This window comes from Phalacrocorax aristotelis, chromosome W (assembly GCF_949628215.1).
Source record: "Phalacrocorax aristotelis chromosome W, bGulAri2.1, whole genome shotgun sequence".
Taxonomy (NCBI): domain Eukaryota; kingdom Metazoa; phylum Chordata; class Aves; order Suliformes; family Phalacrocoracidae; genus Phalacrocorax; species Phalacrocorax aristotelis.
In genome coordinates, this window is record NC_134310.1 from 27,776,247 (window position 1) to 27,793,653 (window position 17,407).

The following is a 17,407-nucleotide window of genomic DNA, read 5'->3' on the forward strand; positions in this document are numbered from 1 at the left end:
TTTGCATGCAAGGAGATGATTTTTTAGCATGCTTGTTGCACCTACAAGCCCAACCACAATCCGTGGCCACCCGCCTAGCCCCCAGGTCCTCTCTGGTTCTCCATAGCCTTTAGGTTGAACTGGTTGTACAACCACAGGCAACCCTGAAGCTCCTCCATCTTCAACACGTCCCAGCACTGTCTTCACCGGAGGTTCCCATGGAGCTGAGCTGCAGGGCTGAACAAGCTCCATGGACCCAGCGGTGTGGACAGGAACAACCCAACCAAGAAGAAAGCTTTAAAAAAATGCCCGTGCTAGCCCTCTGCTTTTGGAAAACCAAGCTTTCATTGACCATGGGCACAACATCTGGAGGTGACTGGCCACCACATGCCCAGGAGGTCCAGCTGCAGGACCTGGCGGTGCCATCGGGTTGGAAACCTGGAGATCATCCTGGACTCATGATTTCTTTTAAATTACAACAAATGCAAATTTGTTCTTCATATTTGACTCTTAAAAACTGGCTTCGGTCCAGATTATCATTGCAGAGTGACCATCAAACAAGAAGACAGGGCATCTCATTTCTTCCACTGTTGCTTCAAACCATGTCCATGCAACTACTGACCCCAAACCTTTTCATTCTTATCTAGTAATCATGCAGCAACCCAAGCTTGAGGAACACATATTTTTTATGTTGTATTTATTCATAGCCCCAAGAGGAAGGCTGGCCAAATGAAGGCATACGCAGCCCACCAGCTTTATCAAATAGTGTCACTCACAGGCACATGATGGGGTGAGTGTCAGCGGCTCCCTCCCCAGGACCAGCAAGCAGAAGCAATCCGTATCTTATGTGCTACCTGCCCAGCCAAGGGGTCTTATTTTGGCCAGCCAAGGGGAAACAAACAGCTCCTATAAGCATACATATTTTCTTTCCGCTCAGACAAGGTGCCTCAAAAGAATATACAATGAGAAATTAAATAATCAAGTGAGTCACGAAAGCAGGAAGAAATGAAGCTTTATCATTCTCCAGTGGTTTCTCTGCTCATGCATTACAGGATAATTTTTTTTTTTTAAGAGAGAATTAAAAAGAAAGCAAGCCAACAATGAGGAGTTTCTCCATGGTGGTACCAGCAGGTGAAGGTCAGAGCAGAATAACCCTGGGAGACATGGACACTGGGGCAGCATCGTATGGCCAAAGACATGGAGACCATGTTCCTCTCGCTCTTTCTATTAGCCCCAATGAAATCCTTCAAACCCACCATCCAGCACAGGCATTTTGGGGATGGCACAGAGTTTTCTTTCACTGACCATGCCAGCACATGTACAGCCAAGTGCCTGCTGTTTTTAGAGCCAGCTGAAAAGTTCAAAACCCCAGAGGTATTTTTAAAATCATAAAATGAGGGACAATATGAACGTGGGACTAGAAAGGACCTCTGGGTTACAGAGCTCAGTCTGCTACTGGAGGCAAGGACATAACTTAATTCCCTTCATAAACAGTCTCTATTTTCCCTGTGGAAGAGACATCCAGGCATCATATGAAGCAATACATTTCCCACTTAAGGGACAATCTTTGACCAAACCACCTTGGATTGCAATAAACACTTATCCTGCCACTAAATACCTATATTTACACCCATAGCTATATATACATCTCCCCAAGCTGGATGGGATTCACTTACCTGCTGCCTCCAGACAGAAAATTAACATTTTAAGAACTTCTGGTCTCATTTATTGTATCAGTTGCTATTTCCATAACATCAGAGGAAAGGCAGCAGAAGGGGGGGGGGGCATCTTCTGGTTAACAATAAATTTTTTAATGTGACAGGAAACATTAACCTCATATTTTACCAGACAAGGGACGAGGACATCCCCCATTAGCAGGATTTTTAGAGCGCAACGTGTTTCTAGGCTCTGTAGGTCCCTCTGCCAACAGTGACATATGCACATCTCTCTTCTCTGGTCCTGCGGTATGTCTACTTTTTTTAGAGAGAAAATTCCTTCCTTCCCTTTATTTTATTAAAAATTCAGGCCTTTCACGGAGAGTGGAGAAGGGGATTAGGATGTGGAAATAGCCAAGCCAGCAGAAATAGCTGCTTGACCAAAGAGACATTGAGTTTTTATTTGGGATCTTTAGAAATCTGGAATTTTTCTCTGCTACTTTTAATAACATTCTTTAACTTTATCATTACTCCACAACTGGTTTCAGGAAAATATTCAGCAAATTCAAGGGAGTGCAGCAAAAGCCCTCTCAGATTTCCAATTAATCCTCTGGGAAAACAAGGGAGAAAAAGATATAACACTATTCAGAAGTAAAATTCAGACAGGATTTGGGGTGTGTGTGTGTTACAGTCTATAGAAAGGACTGGGAAAAAACAAAACAAAACAAAACCTTTCAGGCTTACTTTGGATATTATATAGCAGCACAAAGCAAACCTTTTTGAAAGGGAAGTCAACTATAAGGCTGAGAAAAGCCTGTGTTGTTCCCCAGTGTGTTTAAGCCAGATCTCAATGTGGTGACATTTTTGAGCCTCAAATGTTATTTTTACATTTTACATTTTGTTATTTATACCCCAGAACAAGTCCCCATACCCAAATCAGTTAATTCCCCAGAAAACTGCAGTTCTCAGGTCTACCTGTGAACTCCTTAAAAGCAAAATATAGGATCTTTCTTCATCATCCTCCCAGGAACAGATTTACCCACCCAGCTCTCCCATCCTCTTCTCTCACCTCCTTGTGGTCCCTGATCGTGAACCCAAAACCCACCACCTCCTGTTGGTAAGCCCAGCCTAGTCCCACTACTCAGCTGCTTCATGTCTACCCCTCCATCAGCCTGGCCCAAGGAAAAGCTGTAAAGCAGCCAAAATCCCATTATTTGTCTCTTTTTTGTTTTTTTTTAAGCACAAGCCAGTGCCTGGCAAACTGGGGTTTAAGGAACAGAGATGGTCCAGCAGTGGACACCACCATGGTCTTCATCTCCCTCCTACTGAAGTTGGCATATCCTTCAAAACGGGGTGGGAACAACAGGGTAAATGGGGGACAGGGACAGATGGACAAATGGAAATGTGGGTGTTCAGAGGAACATCCTACATTTGATGAGGCAGCAGCATCTTCCGGAGAAAGGGAAGACCCCTCAGCACATCTCGCACTGCTCCTCGGCGTGAGGAGCATTGCTTCAGACTGAGCCCTGCCAGAGTATTCCATAGGAAATGTGCAGAGTTGAGGATTACATTTCTAAAAGTGGGATGTCAAAGGGGAATCAGGAAGGTGTCACGATGCAAGTGAGGGAGACCTGGGCTGTGGGGCATGTCTAACCCCAGGCACCAGATCCCCTCAGGGTTGTGATGCTTGGACAAGGCAACAATGGGGGCATTCAGACACCTTCAGTTTTAACCCCGCTCTGCTCAGGACCTCCATCTGCTTTGAGGCTCACAACAATGCACAGTACTAACCAAATTCAGTCTCAGGTGCAGAGAAACACCTTCCCCCTCCACAAGCCCCAGGGTCCCCCATGCTGGACATGCAGCCCGAGCCCGAGGTGGGCACAGCGGGATGGAGAGCAGCATGACCTGGCGCAGGAGGGTACGAGACACAGCCACCGTGGAGTAAGGCTTCTGCTTGGAACAAGCCTCTTGTTTCCTCTGCGCAGAGCCGCGTTTCGGGGCCATGCAGCAAGGCCGCAGTGCCCTCTAGTGCTGCAGGGCTCCCCTCTGCCACCAGCCCTGTCCCCTCGGCCACCAAACACCCAGCCAACCTTCAGAGCTGCAACATAAGCCACCCTTGCCCTTTCCACCAACCCTCCTTGCACATCCCAACCCTGTGTCTCTGAACCCAGCTGACCCAAACGGGGTGCAAGACCACCCCAATGCCTCCCATACCGGCAGGAGCTCATTACAGGTCCACCACTCTCCAAACAACAGGGCAGCTTGGCCCCAACCCTGCCCAGCTGACCAGTACCAGCTCCAGGAACCACAATAAAAAAGGCACCAGGTTGGGAAGACACCCCCATGAATTATGAGCCAACATCACTAAGTCTGCTTGAACTGGGTGACAGCCAGAAAAATAAAACCAGCCCTGAGAAGGGAGAGTCCATCTCATTTGTTACAATCAGAAACCAGCTCTGAAGAACAGCAACAGCAACAACAATAATAATAATAATGGAAATGTCAAAGCTCTTGGCCATTTCCCTGGTGTTTCCTTTATGCAGTGAATAAGTCTATCATACGATATGGAAGGCCATCATAATCTGAACCCCTCCCTGGAAGACCTCCCCTTTTCTGCATGTCTGATAAAACCCATGGGGTTTATAATCTGGTTCAGGGCTCACAGCGACTGTGCTCTACTGCCAGAGTCCAGGCTTGGACCTTGCAAGAACCTGTGAGCTGGTGACCTATGTGGAAGATAAGCCAGCCTTTGTCCAGACCTCTCCTCTCCAGTGCTTTGGAGATGGCAACGGTCTCATCTGCCTTCCTTGGTCAACGGTGGCCTTAACTCTAACATAGGAGTGATGCTGAAGGGCTACAGGTGACCATAGCAGTTTGCCCTCTCAGCCCAAGGAGATGGTCATTGCCAGTTGGGTTAAATGCAACAAAAACCAGGCCACAGAAAGACCATATCTTACTGGAAGTCACAGCAAAACAAAAGCTTTTTACTCAGCAGTGGAGATCTGACTCCCAATACATTGTGACCTATACTCAAATAAACCTTGGCTCTTTGACAGGGACTTTCCACAGTGGTTTTAGCAGTTACAGTATTGGAAAGACCCTTGGGATATGGGAAGCTGGCTTGTTAGACTAGAAACCTTCTCTGAAAGCAATGCCATGCCTACACGCTCTGGATGGAGTCTAGCAGGATCTGGGAGCAGGGAGAAGAAAACCCCTTAGCTTGAGGCTCCTAGAAAGCCCCCACAACCTGTTCATAAGTGTTTGATGGGCACATAAAGGACATCAGGGTTACACCTGGCAAGTGGCAGGAGGGACATACAGCACATGGGGCACACCACATGGACCGGGGCACACCACATGGATCAGGTCACTCCCAGTGGGAGGGAATGCCAGACAGGGATGAGCCCACCTCAGCTCCACTGGTGCAGAACAGTCTGCTGAGAGAGGGCCATGTTGTGGCCAAGGCTCTGAAAGAGGAGGGATCTGGGCTGGCTAAAATGAGAACTGCCCAATCTTGCAGTAGAGAAAGAGCAGGCAAGAGGGGACGTGGAGGGGATGAGAACTCTTTATGGGGATAGTAAATAATACCACCCCATGAAAGAACTGTCCCTGAGCTCCAAAGAGACCTGCCCCCCTGCCACCACCACCCTGGAAGGGTCAGCAATCTGTAGGGTCCAGGAGCAAGCCCCTCACACCAGTGCTGGACACTGACCCCCTCACCTCGCATGGAGAGTGATGGCAGAGGGGATGCTCGCCCACGATCCACCCTTCTCCCCCTGGACACCTGGGTTGGCTTCATCTCTCTTAAGGCACCTACCATGTCTGAACAAGTCCATGTGTGAGCTGGTCCCTCTGGGCTCCTTGCAGAGCTGACAGGGAAAGGACGTGTGTATCCTCAGATGGTAATCATCTGACCTTCTCTAGACCTCTATGTTGAGATGCAATGAACCATGCCCCAATGTGTCCGTGCCTCTCCTACGGCAGGAACCTTAAGTGACCAGCCCACGCACAGGTCCCACTTTTACCCACATGAGCTCCATGCTGAATTGTAAGGTCTGACTTGAAATTAATTGCCAATGAGGAGGGGTCCCAAGGAGAGTGTGCAGAGATGCCTGTTAGGTGCCTAAATTGAGGTGGGATCCCAGCATGGTCAAGAATGACGGTGCTTCTAAGCCTGTTTGGACAAAGTCAGGAATAGTGTGGTGCTAAGAGGAACATGAACAACTTACTGAGTCTGCCTTTCTCCTAAGGAGCTGCTCCCTTGTTTCTCATCCAACAAGGAAGCTGGATGACAACCATAGCCAGAAGAGAAACAAGCAGTTTATTGTAACTCCAAGCACAATGGCAAAAAGGGTCAAAAATCAGTAAGGAAAGAGGAGGAGATGAGCTGCGAGGCAATTAAGATGGCAAACCAAATTACATCAGTGCTGTCTTCCAAGTTTATCCCATAGTAAAGCCCTGTATCCCTTTCAAAAGTGCCACATAATTTCTACCTCCTAAAACACACCATTCAGAGGAGGGCAGGCCCAGTCTAGAGGCATGAGTGCAGCAAACTGAAAGCCAACAACTGCAAGATGCCAGCCCAGAAACTATTTGGTATGTGTCTCTGCTCGTGTCTGTCAGCATTCACAGCATGTCCCCATGACATGCAGCCTCCTGCATCCTTCATGAGCTTCACAGGGAGGATGGAGGGTATCTTGTAGGACATGACCCCTTGGGTTGTTTTCTCTGGTAAGTGTAGAGTTTGCCAAGGGCTCACAGTCTGAAGACCATATCTAGGACCAGGGCATTCGGCTGTGACACATCCAAGCCTGAAAGCCTTTCCGAGCATTTGTCAAAAGGAGCAAAAGCAAAATGCATTGATGTCTTCATGATGCCAAGACTGTTACATGGTCTCCTCCAACAAACCAGCTGAGGTGAAAACAGAGAGGATGATGAAGACTGGCTCTGCATCTGAGCTGCGCCTCTCTAACGCAGCAGACAACCGATCCTCCCTGGTGTGCAATAAAAAGCAGATCTTATGAATGGGGAATACTTATCTTCAAAAGATTATTTTCTTCCAAAGACATTTTTTGGCAGCACTTAGGTGAATCAGTGCCCAAATCCAACTACAGACTCCTGTGAGTAAGGAGAGATGAAGAGGTTATGGCTCACAAGCTGAGCCAAAGCAGTGACCTCATGCACTCCTAGCCACAAAGCTTTCAAAAGAAAGCCTATTTACCAGTAAAAACAAGCACCCCAGATGAGCCTTGAAAAGATGGGGCAGGAGGAAGCTTCAAAATACCAGTTCTCAATGCTGTCACAAAGGAATTGCGCCCAGTGCTGAAGCGGAGCCGGATTTGCCTGCCTGTGCATGCCCACGAGATGGCAGAGCGCGCCCTGCCACGGAGCTGGCTGAGAGCTTCTCCAAGGACCAAGATGCACACATTCTCCAATTTCAAAACAAAAGGCTAGTGACAAGCATTTTTCCCTCAGACAGCTATGAAGAAAGAAAGTTTTGGGGGAGGTTTTGTTTTTTGTTTATTTTTTCACCTTTTAATTGCCAAATAGTCGCAGGCTTTCCTTGCAATATTTTGTTAAAATACTATTGATAGATCCCAGCAGCAAAATTCAGGTATATATATTAACGCCCAGATATCCAGAATATTCTGCTTAACCCATTAGGGGGAGTCACTGTATCTCTCTGTAGAGATACACATACAGACCTGGATGTATATGGGAAATTAGTTCTAGATTCATGCCCTATGTCCATCATACTTTTCCATCAAAGGAACCCAAATTTCCAAGGCAGCCTGCAAGTAAGACTCACTACCTCTCTCAAACTTGGTGCTCTTAACCCTGTTATACCTGCTGAAGCACATTCAGCAGCAAAACATTTGCATCCAAGTCACACCAGAGCATGCTCGGGCCAGCCCAGTCGCATTGGAGGATGCTCGGACCAGCCTCTCTGTCCATGCACGGCTGCCGTAAGCAACCCAAGAGATCTTAAACACAGACAGAACAAGAGTTTATGTATCTCCAACCTGAAAAGCCTCTTCTTCAGGATATGACACAAACATAACTGCAGTGTGGGAAAGCCCCATGGAAGATGAAATATTTTTCTTCCATAGGCTCACACGAATATTTTCCCTTATGCCCCATGCACTGTGCTCCACAGAGCCATTTAAAACAAGGGATAAAGACCAGCAAAATCACTGCCGGCATTGTATGATCACATTCAAATCCAGTTAACAATGATATGTCAGGATTAAACCAGCTGTCTGCAAGTATTTCACTTGTCAATGCTGAACAAGATAAATCCTCAACCAGAACTACCCGGCTCCTAGTTCCCACAGGCACATATGACTGTACACGCCTAGGTTAATGAGTCTCCAAAATAACACAGTATTGCATGAGTCTGCCCAGAGGCACAAACAAAACACCAAATCCAGCATTCCCAGTAGGTCTTCCAGCTTAGAGCTATCACACTAAGAACTAAGATACATATAAGGTATATATTGGTATTAATTCACTGGAGTCAATGGACTCAACCTGGTGTTACGACAGGATGAGATGACAACCAGACCAGGAGGACCTGGCTTATTTAATAGCTGTCAATTATAAAAGAAGTTAAAACCTAGAGAAGAACATCAGCTCCTCTCACCAAAGGTGGTTTGATTCCTCATATCCAATTATTCCCCAGGGAAAATAACTTTATTTTGCAGAATTACTGGGGTCTGTATCAGCTGAACCTGATGTTTTCTCCCTGTGACCTAAAGTCCAGACATACCGAGCATGGAAGAAACTGAGCAGAAAGCAGCTGCAGGCAGCATTCCTCCCTGCCAAAGTCAGCAGCAGTTCTCCACTCTTTCCACTGGTTTGCGTATTTAGTGCCAGCTAGCTCACCCAAAAGAAATAGTAAGATCATCACACCGTCTGCAGGATAAGTAAGGCTTTTCCTCACATGATGCATGAGCAAGAAGCCCGGTGAGCTCTTTGCTCAGCACTGAAACGGGTAACGCTACCACAGCACACGAGATCTCTCTGTCCTTCCCTCTGGAGGCAAAGAGGAGACTTCAGCAAAAACATGCTGAGCATCCTCAGAAACTTGCCAGGACACTCAGCTCCTTTGAGGAATAGGGCTCTGGAAAGCAAAAAATTATATAATGCTGAAAAATTTACCTATTCAATGGGGATAAGGGCCTCATCCTGCCATTACCCAACATCTGAGTATCAAAAGTCATTTAACTAGAACTACCAAAACTGGGATGTAGAGATAGACTAGGAGAAGAAACAGGCTGGAGAAAATGTACAAGTAGATGACCATTGCATATAAACATATGCACATCCCATAGGGGAAACATCTGGGTCAGCACACCATCACTGCTGGCTTCCTGGCAGCAATTTATTTTGGAGCTGTCAGGAGGCTTGGTGCTTCTCAGAACCTCCTTTCCTAAAATATATGAGCCCTGTGTCCATGTACATGTGTGTATATATATATGTATATATGTGTGTACACATATACTGCCCTCAGTGTTTCACCTCCCAACGAACTGCCCTTGCCCAGCACTAAGATTCACAGCAAGGCTTGCTGAAAACCACAAGCATAATTCTCCATCACAAACCCCAAAGGACCATAGCTCAGTGCATCCAGCCCAGGCTTTCCCACTTCTGGGGAGGGTTTCCTAAAGAAAGGTGAGACAGGGAGGTGCTGGTCTCCACCATGCCACAGGCAGGAGATGTCCTCATTACCTACCTGCCACACTGGAAGGACTTTCTCTATGTCGTTCAAGTTGATGCTGTCACCATCCTCATATTTCCCTTTTCCAAGCCTGTGGCAGGAAGAAAACAAAACCAAAACCAAGTGAAACCTCGCTGGAACCAAAGTTAATTTTCTATTATGGCACATGGAAAAGATTAGTTCTTACTGCAGAGGACCCTCATGAAAACAAAGAGACTCTCTGAAGCGAGTAAGCTGTGCCTCCAAAACACTCCCACGTGGGCATAAAGCCATAAATACAAAATTAAATGCTTTTCCCAGTCCTCTCCACCTGCACCATCCACCACAGTGTTCAAATGCTTTTGGTAGTAGCAGCAGGGAGAAAGCCAAAGGCAGTTCTGAGCAGTAACATTGGGTGATTCAGTTCCCAGACCAAGCAAAACCGAAAGCACAGCCTACCTGGGAAAAAAGAAATGGGGACACAAAAACATAATGAAAAATGTTTCATTTGAAGCACTGCTCATTTGTTGGTCTCCACAGGAGCTCCTGTTTCCCTGCTAAGAAAGGTGTCAGCGAACAAGCACAAACATACATCTCAGATAGCAAACAGCAATCGATCTAAATACAAACATACAATTTGAAACACAAAAAATTTGGGGTGAGAAACCAAGCACAGACAGATCACACACATAGCTGGCAGCTGAAGGACTTTGTTGTATCAAGAAAGAAAAAATAAACAATCCAAAGATAATTACTAGCTGGATGCAGAGAGTTTGTAATGATAGGGAAGAAAAAATGGTCAATAAATATAATCCTTCTGCATTTATAAACAATTGAGATTATATATTTTTATTATTCAAGAACAATAATGTATTTTTTGGTCACTTAGTGACAAGATATTGTTAAATAACATATATCAGACAGAAACTTTGATAGCAGCAGACCCAGGTGATCAGTGCCTAGAAGTCACAGAACAACAGATCTCAGTGGAATTATAGCAAATGGGGGGAAAAAATCCAGAAAAATGGCATGTGCTAAAGCACCAGACTCAAAAACCAGCAAGCTGAATGGAAACAATTTAATTAAAAACCTGATTGATTTATGGGAAATCAGAGGTGTTCAACAATTGACTTACCCTCATAGATGAAATAGCGACTTTGATCTACAAGGGCAAAAATATAGTGAGTATATATATAAAATATATATATATGAAAAAATACATCTTTTATATATATATGAGAAAAATCAAGTCAAACATCTGGGGACAAATAATATCATCTGCAGGTACAAAATGGGCAAATGTATCGTAGGAAAATATCTGAAAAGGATGGGGACTGTCCCACAGTGAACATCTGATGCTGGACTGTGGCATAAAGGCAGGGGATGAGGAAGCAGGAATTAGGGGGATGAAGGCAGCTTTCCTTGACAGGCAGCATGCCTGAGCCTGAACTACAGGACCGGAGGCAGCTTGGGCAGTCATGTTTCAAAGAGGCAGTTGAGAAATTTCTTAGAGTACAGGAAAAACTGAACTTGGGAACCTGAACTGAAGGAGCAAAAGCACAGCAAGAGCTAACGCTGGAAATTAAAGGCAGAAAAATTCAGGTCAGAAGCAAGGTACAGTTCCCTGGTTTTCCTTAACCACTCCACTTTGATTATTCATCATACCACCAAATTCAGTATCTGCAAATAAAATCAGATGTTTTTTTCTGGAGGAAAACACTTTAGCCAAGCAAAAGACACTGGAGGTCAATCAACTGGATGCAGCTACATAGAATCATAGAATCATTAAGGTTGGAAAAGACCTCCAGGATCATCAAGTCCAACCGCCAACCCAACACCACCATGTCTCCTAAACCATGCCCTGAAGTGCCACGTCTACATGTTTTTTGAACACCCCCAGGGGTGGTGACTCTCCCACCTCTCTGGGCAGCCTGTTCCAATGTCTGATCACTCTTTCAGTAAAGACATTTTTCCTATTATCCAATCTAAACCTCCCCTGATGCATCTTGAGGCCATTTCCTCTTGTCCTATCGCAAGTTACTTGGAAGAAGAGACCAACACCCACCTCGCTACAACCTCCTTTCATGTAGATGTAGAGAGCAATAAGGTCTCCCCTCAGCCTCCTCTTCTCCAGGCTAAACCCTCCCAGCTCCCTCAAGCCGCTCCTCATCAGACTTGTTCTCCAGACCCTTCCCCAGCTCTGTTGCCCTGCTCTGGACACGCTCCAGCACCTCAATGTCCTGGTGGACATTGTCCTGGCCACAGGGCCAGTCTTGGGCAAGTGATCAGGAACAAAATGGTCTCTTCAGTACTCAAAGTGTAGAAAACACATTTTGAACAGCATCTTTCCCTTTTTTCCTATTATTTTTTCCATTGCACAGCTAGCATGTTAAAAAGTTCCACTGAAGCAAGAGGAAAAATGCCTAGCTAGCAAGTGGAGATTCTTGGAGGTTCAGCAAGCTGAGTTGTGCTCAGCACAGATTTGGCAGGGAGAGCTGATGAATGCACAACAGAGACAACTTTAAAAGTTAAAATATAAAACCAATTTTGTCTGTGCTTCCTCTGTTCTAGTGCAGGTTAACCATATGACCTGTATTTTGGGAGATGCACTGCTTGTGCTGATGGCATATGTTTAACTTTTCTGCATATACAGTCATTCTTATTCCATTTTTACAGCTATAATATTTAGAAGTGATTAAATATCTCATCTCCATACTGCCTTCTCTACCTGTTTGCACCCTGGGCATTCACAGCACACCAGGAACCGGAGGCAGACCACAAAGCAGACCCTGCTGCATCCTCCCTATACGTAGCAGGTGGTGCTGGTAGGATCATCTGGCAAGTGCCATCAACCAGGGAGCATGTTATATCTTATTTTACAGAGGGCCCTTCATCCCATTTTTCAAAACCATCTGTAAAAATGGGAGTAAACATGACTAAGGCACCTAGTGACTTAGAACTACAGTGTTCCAAATATTCTGAAAATTGCTGTTTATATACCTGCAGTAAGTACTTACAGCGCAGAAAATAGCTGTACATGGTTGTGTGAGTCTCTGCCTGTCACTATATGGTACAGGAGCCTCCTGCAGATGTTGAACCTGGGCTGGGGTGGGATTGATAGCCTGGTGTTTCTAAACAAGATGTGCAGCCCATGCATATGGCATTGGCCTGCACTTTGGCAAAAGCAACTTAACAACAGAAAAACTTCTCTGAGAGAAGATTTCCATCCCTACGTACAACACAGCAATGAGAAGTCACCTGCAATCTTCTCAAACTCATCTTTTAGACCTGTTCTGATTTTTTTCCTTCTGCTATGAGCGGGAAATGATTAATGACTAGAAAAAAATGACAAAAATTTGATGGGATAAAATGTGGTTATGGAGTCCTTACTCTATTTTTTTTTAGCAGATATCTGCAGTGAGTTGCATCAGGGATGAGCTGAAGCCTTGTCATAACTTGGGATAACAGGACAGCTAATACTGCCTGCAGCCCTGAACAGCGCTTCCAGTGCATTAAGCACCAGGACTGAATGATAAGGAGAGGAAAAACCATACTATGATTGTTTGAGAATCTGCAGAGAAATGGTGATGTCCATCTAAGCAACATTGTGGATCCGCTTGGTGCCAGTATGCATTTATTTGGCTTGACCAACCAACAACCAAAGAGGAATCCAGCAATACTGTGGAAGCCCGTGAAGGCTGTCCCCATCAAAAGGAGATGTTGAATGTTTTAACAGTTTTATGGCTAGCAGATGGGGAATGAACACTTGGACCTACATGGATCACACTGATGTTCTCTCCTTCCCTGAAGTCCTGTGGGAACTGTGACCAGGATCAGCACTAAGCCAGGATCTTTCCTCCACTATTCAGAGATGTTTAAACCTAGGAGACTTGGATCTAGGAGACTTGGATCCAGTGTGGTTTAAAGATTGAATTCTACCAAGCAGTGCAAAATACAGTGAGCAGCTCTGCTCCAGCCCAAAACTGGATTATAGAAGAGCCAGATAGACTGATCGTGGCATCCTCAAATGCTGTACGTGGTCCAGTGCCTCTTCCCCATGTCCTCCACATGAGCCATGCCACCAAGCTAGTGTTCCTACAGCAAGGGAGAAGCTAGAGCCCTTGCTGGAGAGCATGATATTGCATGCATGGCACTCACCCTTCTCTGTCTATCTGAGGCAATGGGTGTTTGGAGGTGTTTCGCAGCTTCCTGTGAAATTGGGTGAAATCTAGTTTTTCAGGCTGCAAGTCCCACGTCGCACCACTAGGAGAGAAAAACAGGGAAAAGCAAAGAAAGTCCACTACTAATTAAACACCACTGAGCTGAAGAGCAGAGGGCACACTGGAGCTTGCAGACAAGGAAAGATGGTACTTCTTGAAGCACCACTCCCTGCCGCAGAGCACATGGATGCGGGCCTCCAACCTTCATGCTGCTGCAACATGTTTATTTTCATTTCTTCTGGGGTTTTTTTTGGAGATGTGGAGCTCCTGTTGCTTGCAGTAAACCCCTAGTTTTGATGTATGATGCAACATGATGCAGCACACACCTTGCAAGCTATACTTGCTCGCTGTATCACAGGGGTATCATAACAGGTAGTGGTCTGGTCCATGTAATGGAGATGTTCTCTCTGGTCCTGCACAATCTGCTCGCTCCAATGGCCTGGAGCAAGTCCCAGGTGGGAACTCAACCCCTGCAGACTCTTGCAGTGCTCCAGGCATAGAGAGAGAGATGCATAAAACTGGACAGAAAGCATATTTGACCACTTTCCCCGCACTGAAGCAGCAGCTGAAGAGCTCTTCTCAGCAGCTGTGAAGCCACCAATTAATGGAAGAAAAAAGTCCTGGAGCAGTAGCTCAGAGCTGCCTCAAGTCTCACCTGCACAGCTCTTGGATGATTACAAGTAATCATATCAGTATCGGTTTCAGATGTTTGGACTGCAAACCCATCCAGTGGCCTCTCCTATGTACGCAGGATGCTTTAAGTAGATTGGTTGTGCTTAGTGCCACGGGCTAAATGGGGATGGGGAGGAGGAGGAGCAGCGACATGATTACTGGCAGGGTACTCACTGGTGCCTGGGTACAGGCAGGATGGACATGTGGGCAAAGGCTAAGAGAGGGCACAGTCCATCTCTCTCTTAAAGCATTTTAAAACTGGCTTACCTGAAGAAGTCAAAGGTGTTGGCAGCCCAGATGTCTGTGCCCAGCATATCAAGGGAGCTCTCTTTGTTGCCATTCTAGGAGGGAGGGAAAGGTGGTTACTCGCCAGAAGGCATGCAGTGCTATCCAGACCATGGCACAGCCTCTCCTGCTGCCAGCTGTGGAGGTGTCCCGGCTCTGCACGTGGGCTTCTCCGCTCCCACATAAACCTACACTCACTGCAACGCAAAGTCCCCTCAACTCGCTGCAAAAGTGCACTGTGAAGGCAAGGACTGACACAGTTTCAGCCTTGGGGACACAAAGCTGTGGACAACACGGAGCAGACAACATGTAGGTTCAGCTCTGACTCCAGTTCTGTCCTCCTACTCCACTGTCCACAACCTCCAAAACCCACCAAGGTCCAGTGGGAAGACTGACATCCCAGCCATGAAAACACTCAGCTTCAGAGTCACTGACCAGTTGAGGTGGGAAGGGACCTCTGAAGCTCATCTGGTCCAACCTTCCTGCTCAGGCAGGGCCACCTACAACCAGGTGCCCAAGACCCCATTCAGATGGTTTCTGAATAGCTCCAAGGATAGAGATACTCTTCAGCAGCAGCTACCAGAGCCTGCTGTCACCAATAAGGGTGGGGATGGCCATCCTGCTTCTTCAGAGAGTCATGGTGGTGTTGCAAAAATCACCAGATTTGATTACAGTAGAAATAGAATGTTAGAATATTGTGGGTTTTGAAACTCATAACCATAGAAGCCTCACTAGGTAGCTATTGTTTTGTATTAAGAAACTAATAGAAACTGGATGAAACAATGAAGAATTGGAGAGTTTCGTTTCAGTCCTGTAACTCTAGGAACAGTATTTGTTAGTTATTATATTTGTTAAGTCTTGTGAAGCCAAGGAAACTTGCTATAGAAACCTGTTACACACCAGTGATGCTGCTAGGAAATCCCCTTACCCTTCCCATCTTGATTTGAATATCAAGAATTCTAATTAATAGAGGTGACCAATGATTATTTTGGGATACGAATATGGATGAAGTGATCCAATCAAAGAAACCAATCAATGTAAAGGTTAAATTTAATAGTGAACATAGTATGCATTTTTATGTTAAAGAATTTATGCAATAGTGACTTGACAGAAAAAGTGTATAAAAACTGGTAAATTTTAATGCAAAGGTGGGCACATGTTTGGTGGAGCTATCCTCCCATGTTCCCTGCGCTGGAATAAAGAAGTGCCTGCTCGCCTACTCTGTGTAGATGAGTTTTTCCTCCTAGGGATTTGTAACAGTGGCATGACTTCTTGCTCTAACAACAGGCAGGGGAAGTCAGAACCCTGCACCATGCCACCTCTGCCATGCACACCAGCAAATGAGTTCACACGGTGTCGTGGTTCAGCCCCAGTCGGCAACTAAACACCACGCAGCCGCTTGCTCGCTCTGCCCAACCCTGTGGGATGGGGGAGAGAATCGGAAGAGCAAAAGCAAAAAAAATCTTGCGGCTTGAGATAAGAACAGGTTAATAATTAAAACGAAATAATAATTATAATAATAATGATTATGATAATAATAACAATAATTATAATATAATAAAAAGGAAAAGGGAAAAAACACGGAAACACAAACGATACAGCTGCTCACCACCCGTCGACCGACGCTGCCTGTCCCAGAGCCGCGATTGCTGCCTCCCTCTCCCGGCCAGCTCCTCCCAGTTATCATACTGGGCATGACGTTACATGATATGGAATATCCCTTTGGCCAGTTTGAATCCGCTCTCTTAGCTGTGCCCCCTCCCCTCCCGGCTTCTTGTGCACCCGGCAGAGCATGGGAAGCTAGAAAAGTCCTTGACTAGTACAAGCACTACCCAGCAACAGCCCAAACATCTGTGTGTTATTAAATTGTTGTCATACTAAGTCCAAAGCACAGCACTGCACCGCACCAGCTGCAGTGAAGAAAATTAACTCTATCCCAGCTAAAATCATGACACATGGTTATTCTGGTACATGTCCCACCAATACTAAGGTGATGGTTCTTTCCCAGGGAAGAAAAAGCATGATGGCATAATCAGGTGGAAATTATGAGAAACCTCCAGCAAACTGCAAAGCACCTTGAATTTTCCCATGCAGCTGCTTTTGGCAAAACCGGTGACTCGAAGCAAGGAGTATCTGAAGCAAAGATGTCACACTTGTCCTTCATGTCCCCTTTACAGTCATCAGCCTACACATGTCCTCCCTGCTGAAAGAGGGCTGCCCTCTCTACCCATTACAGATGAAGAAATAAAGCAGGTTGGATTTTGCCATTCAAGAAATCAGACTTGACTCAGACTCATATGGGGTGGACACGTAAATGCATCACAAATAGGGAATCCCATATTACTCATTTTCCCCCAACATTTCTTACACATATTCAGATTATTCATAATCTTGCACATCTTCAGATTTTTTTATGTATTTCAGCCCAAATGGTCCCACTCTGGTGAAAAACATGCTGGAGAAGATGGCTTCCATATATTCCCCCATCCTATAATTCCTGCCATTTTCAAATATTATTAATAATAACTGAGAGACTAAAAACTCATAAAAATTTGACCATTTCTTAATGAAGCCCCAGACCTCCATCGGCCCATAAAATGAGCAATCTTTTCCCAGCGAGCAGGACGCGCATCCTCGGTGCACACTACAGATGGTCACACTTTGCAGCCATTCATAGAATCATTAAGGTTGGAAAAGACCTCCAGGATCATCAAGTCCAACCGCCAACCCAACACCACCATGTCTCCTAAACCATGCCCTGAAGTGCCACGTCTACATGTTTTTTGAACACCCCCAGGGACGGTGACTCTCCCACCTCTCTGGGCAGCCTGTGCCAGGGCCTGACCACTCTTGCAGTGAAGAAATTTTTCCTAATATCCAATCTAAACCTCCCC

General features: G+C 45.8%; 1 protein-coding gene across 7 annotated transcripts in view; it reads right to left on the reverse strand.

The window, feature by feature from the left end:
* The window catches only part of CTIF (cap binding complex dependent translation initiation factor), a 183,341-nt gene that overhangs the window by 104,428 nt on the left and 61,506 nt on the right, over window positions 1-17,407 (reverse strand). For 6 of the 7 annotated variants that reach the window (XM_075077472.1, XM_075077473.1, XM_075077469.1 and 3 more), the window contains exons 4-6: window positions 14,496-14,569; window positions 13,495-13,599; window positions 9,373-9,448 (exon numbers count right to left, since the gene is read on the reverse strand). In XM_075077472.1, coding sequence (XP_074933573.1) covers window positions 9,373-9,448; window positions 13,495-13,599; window positions 14,496-14,569 — 255 coding nt within the window. Of the gene's footprint in view, window positions 1-9,372; window positions 9,449-13,494; window positions 13,600-14,495; window positions 14,570-14,991; window positions 14,996-17,407 lie in introns of all 7 variants that reach the window. The other variant, XM_075077474.1, reaches the window with a different exon arrangement.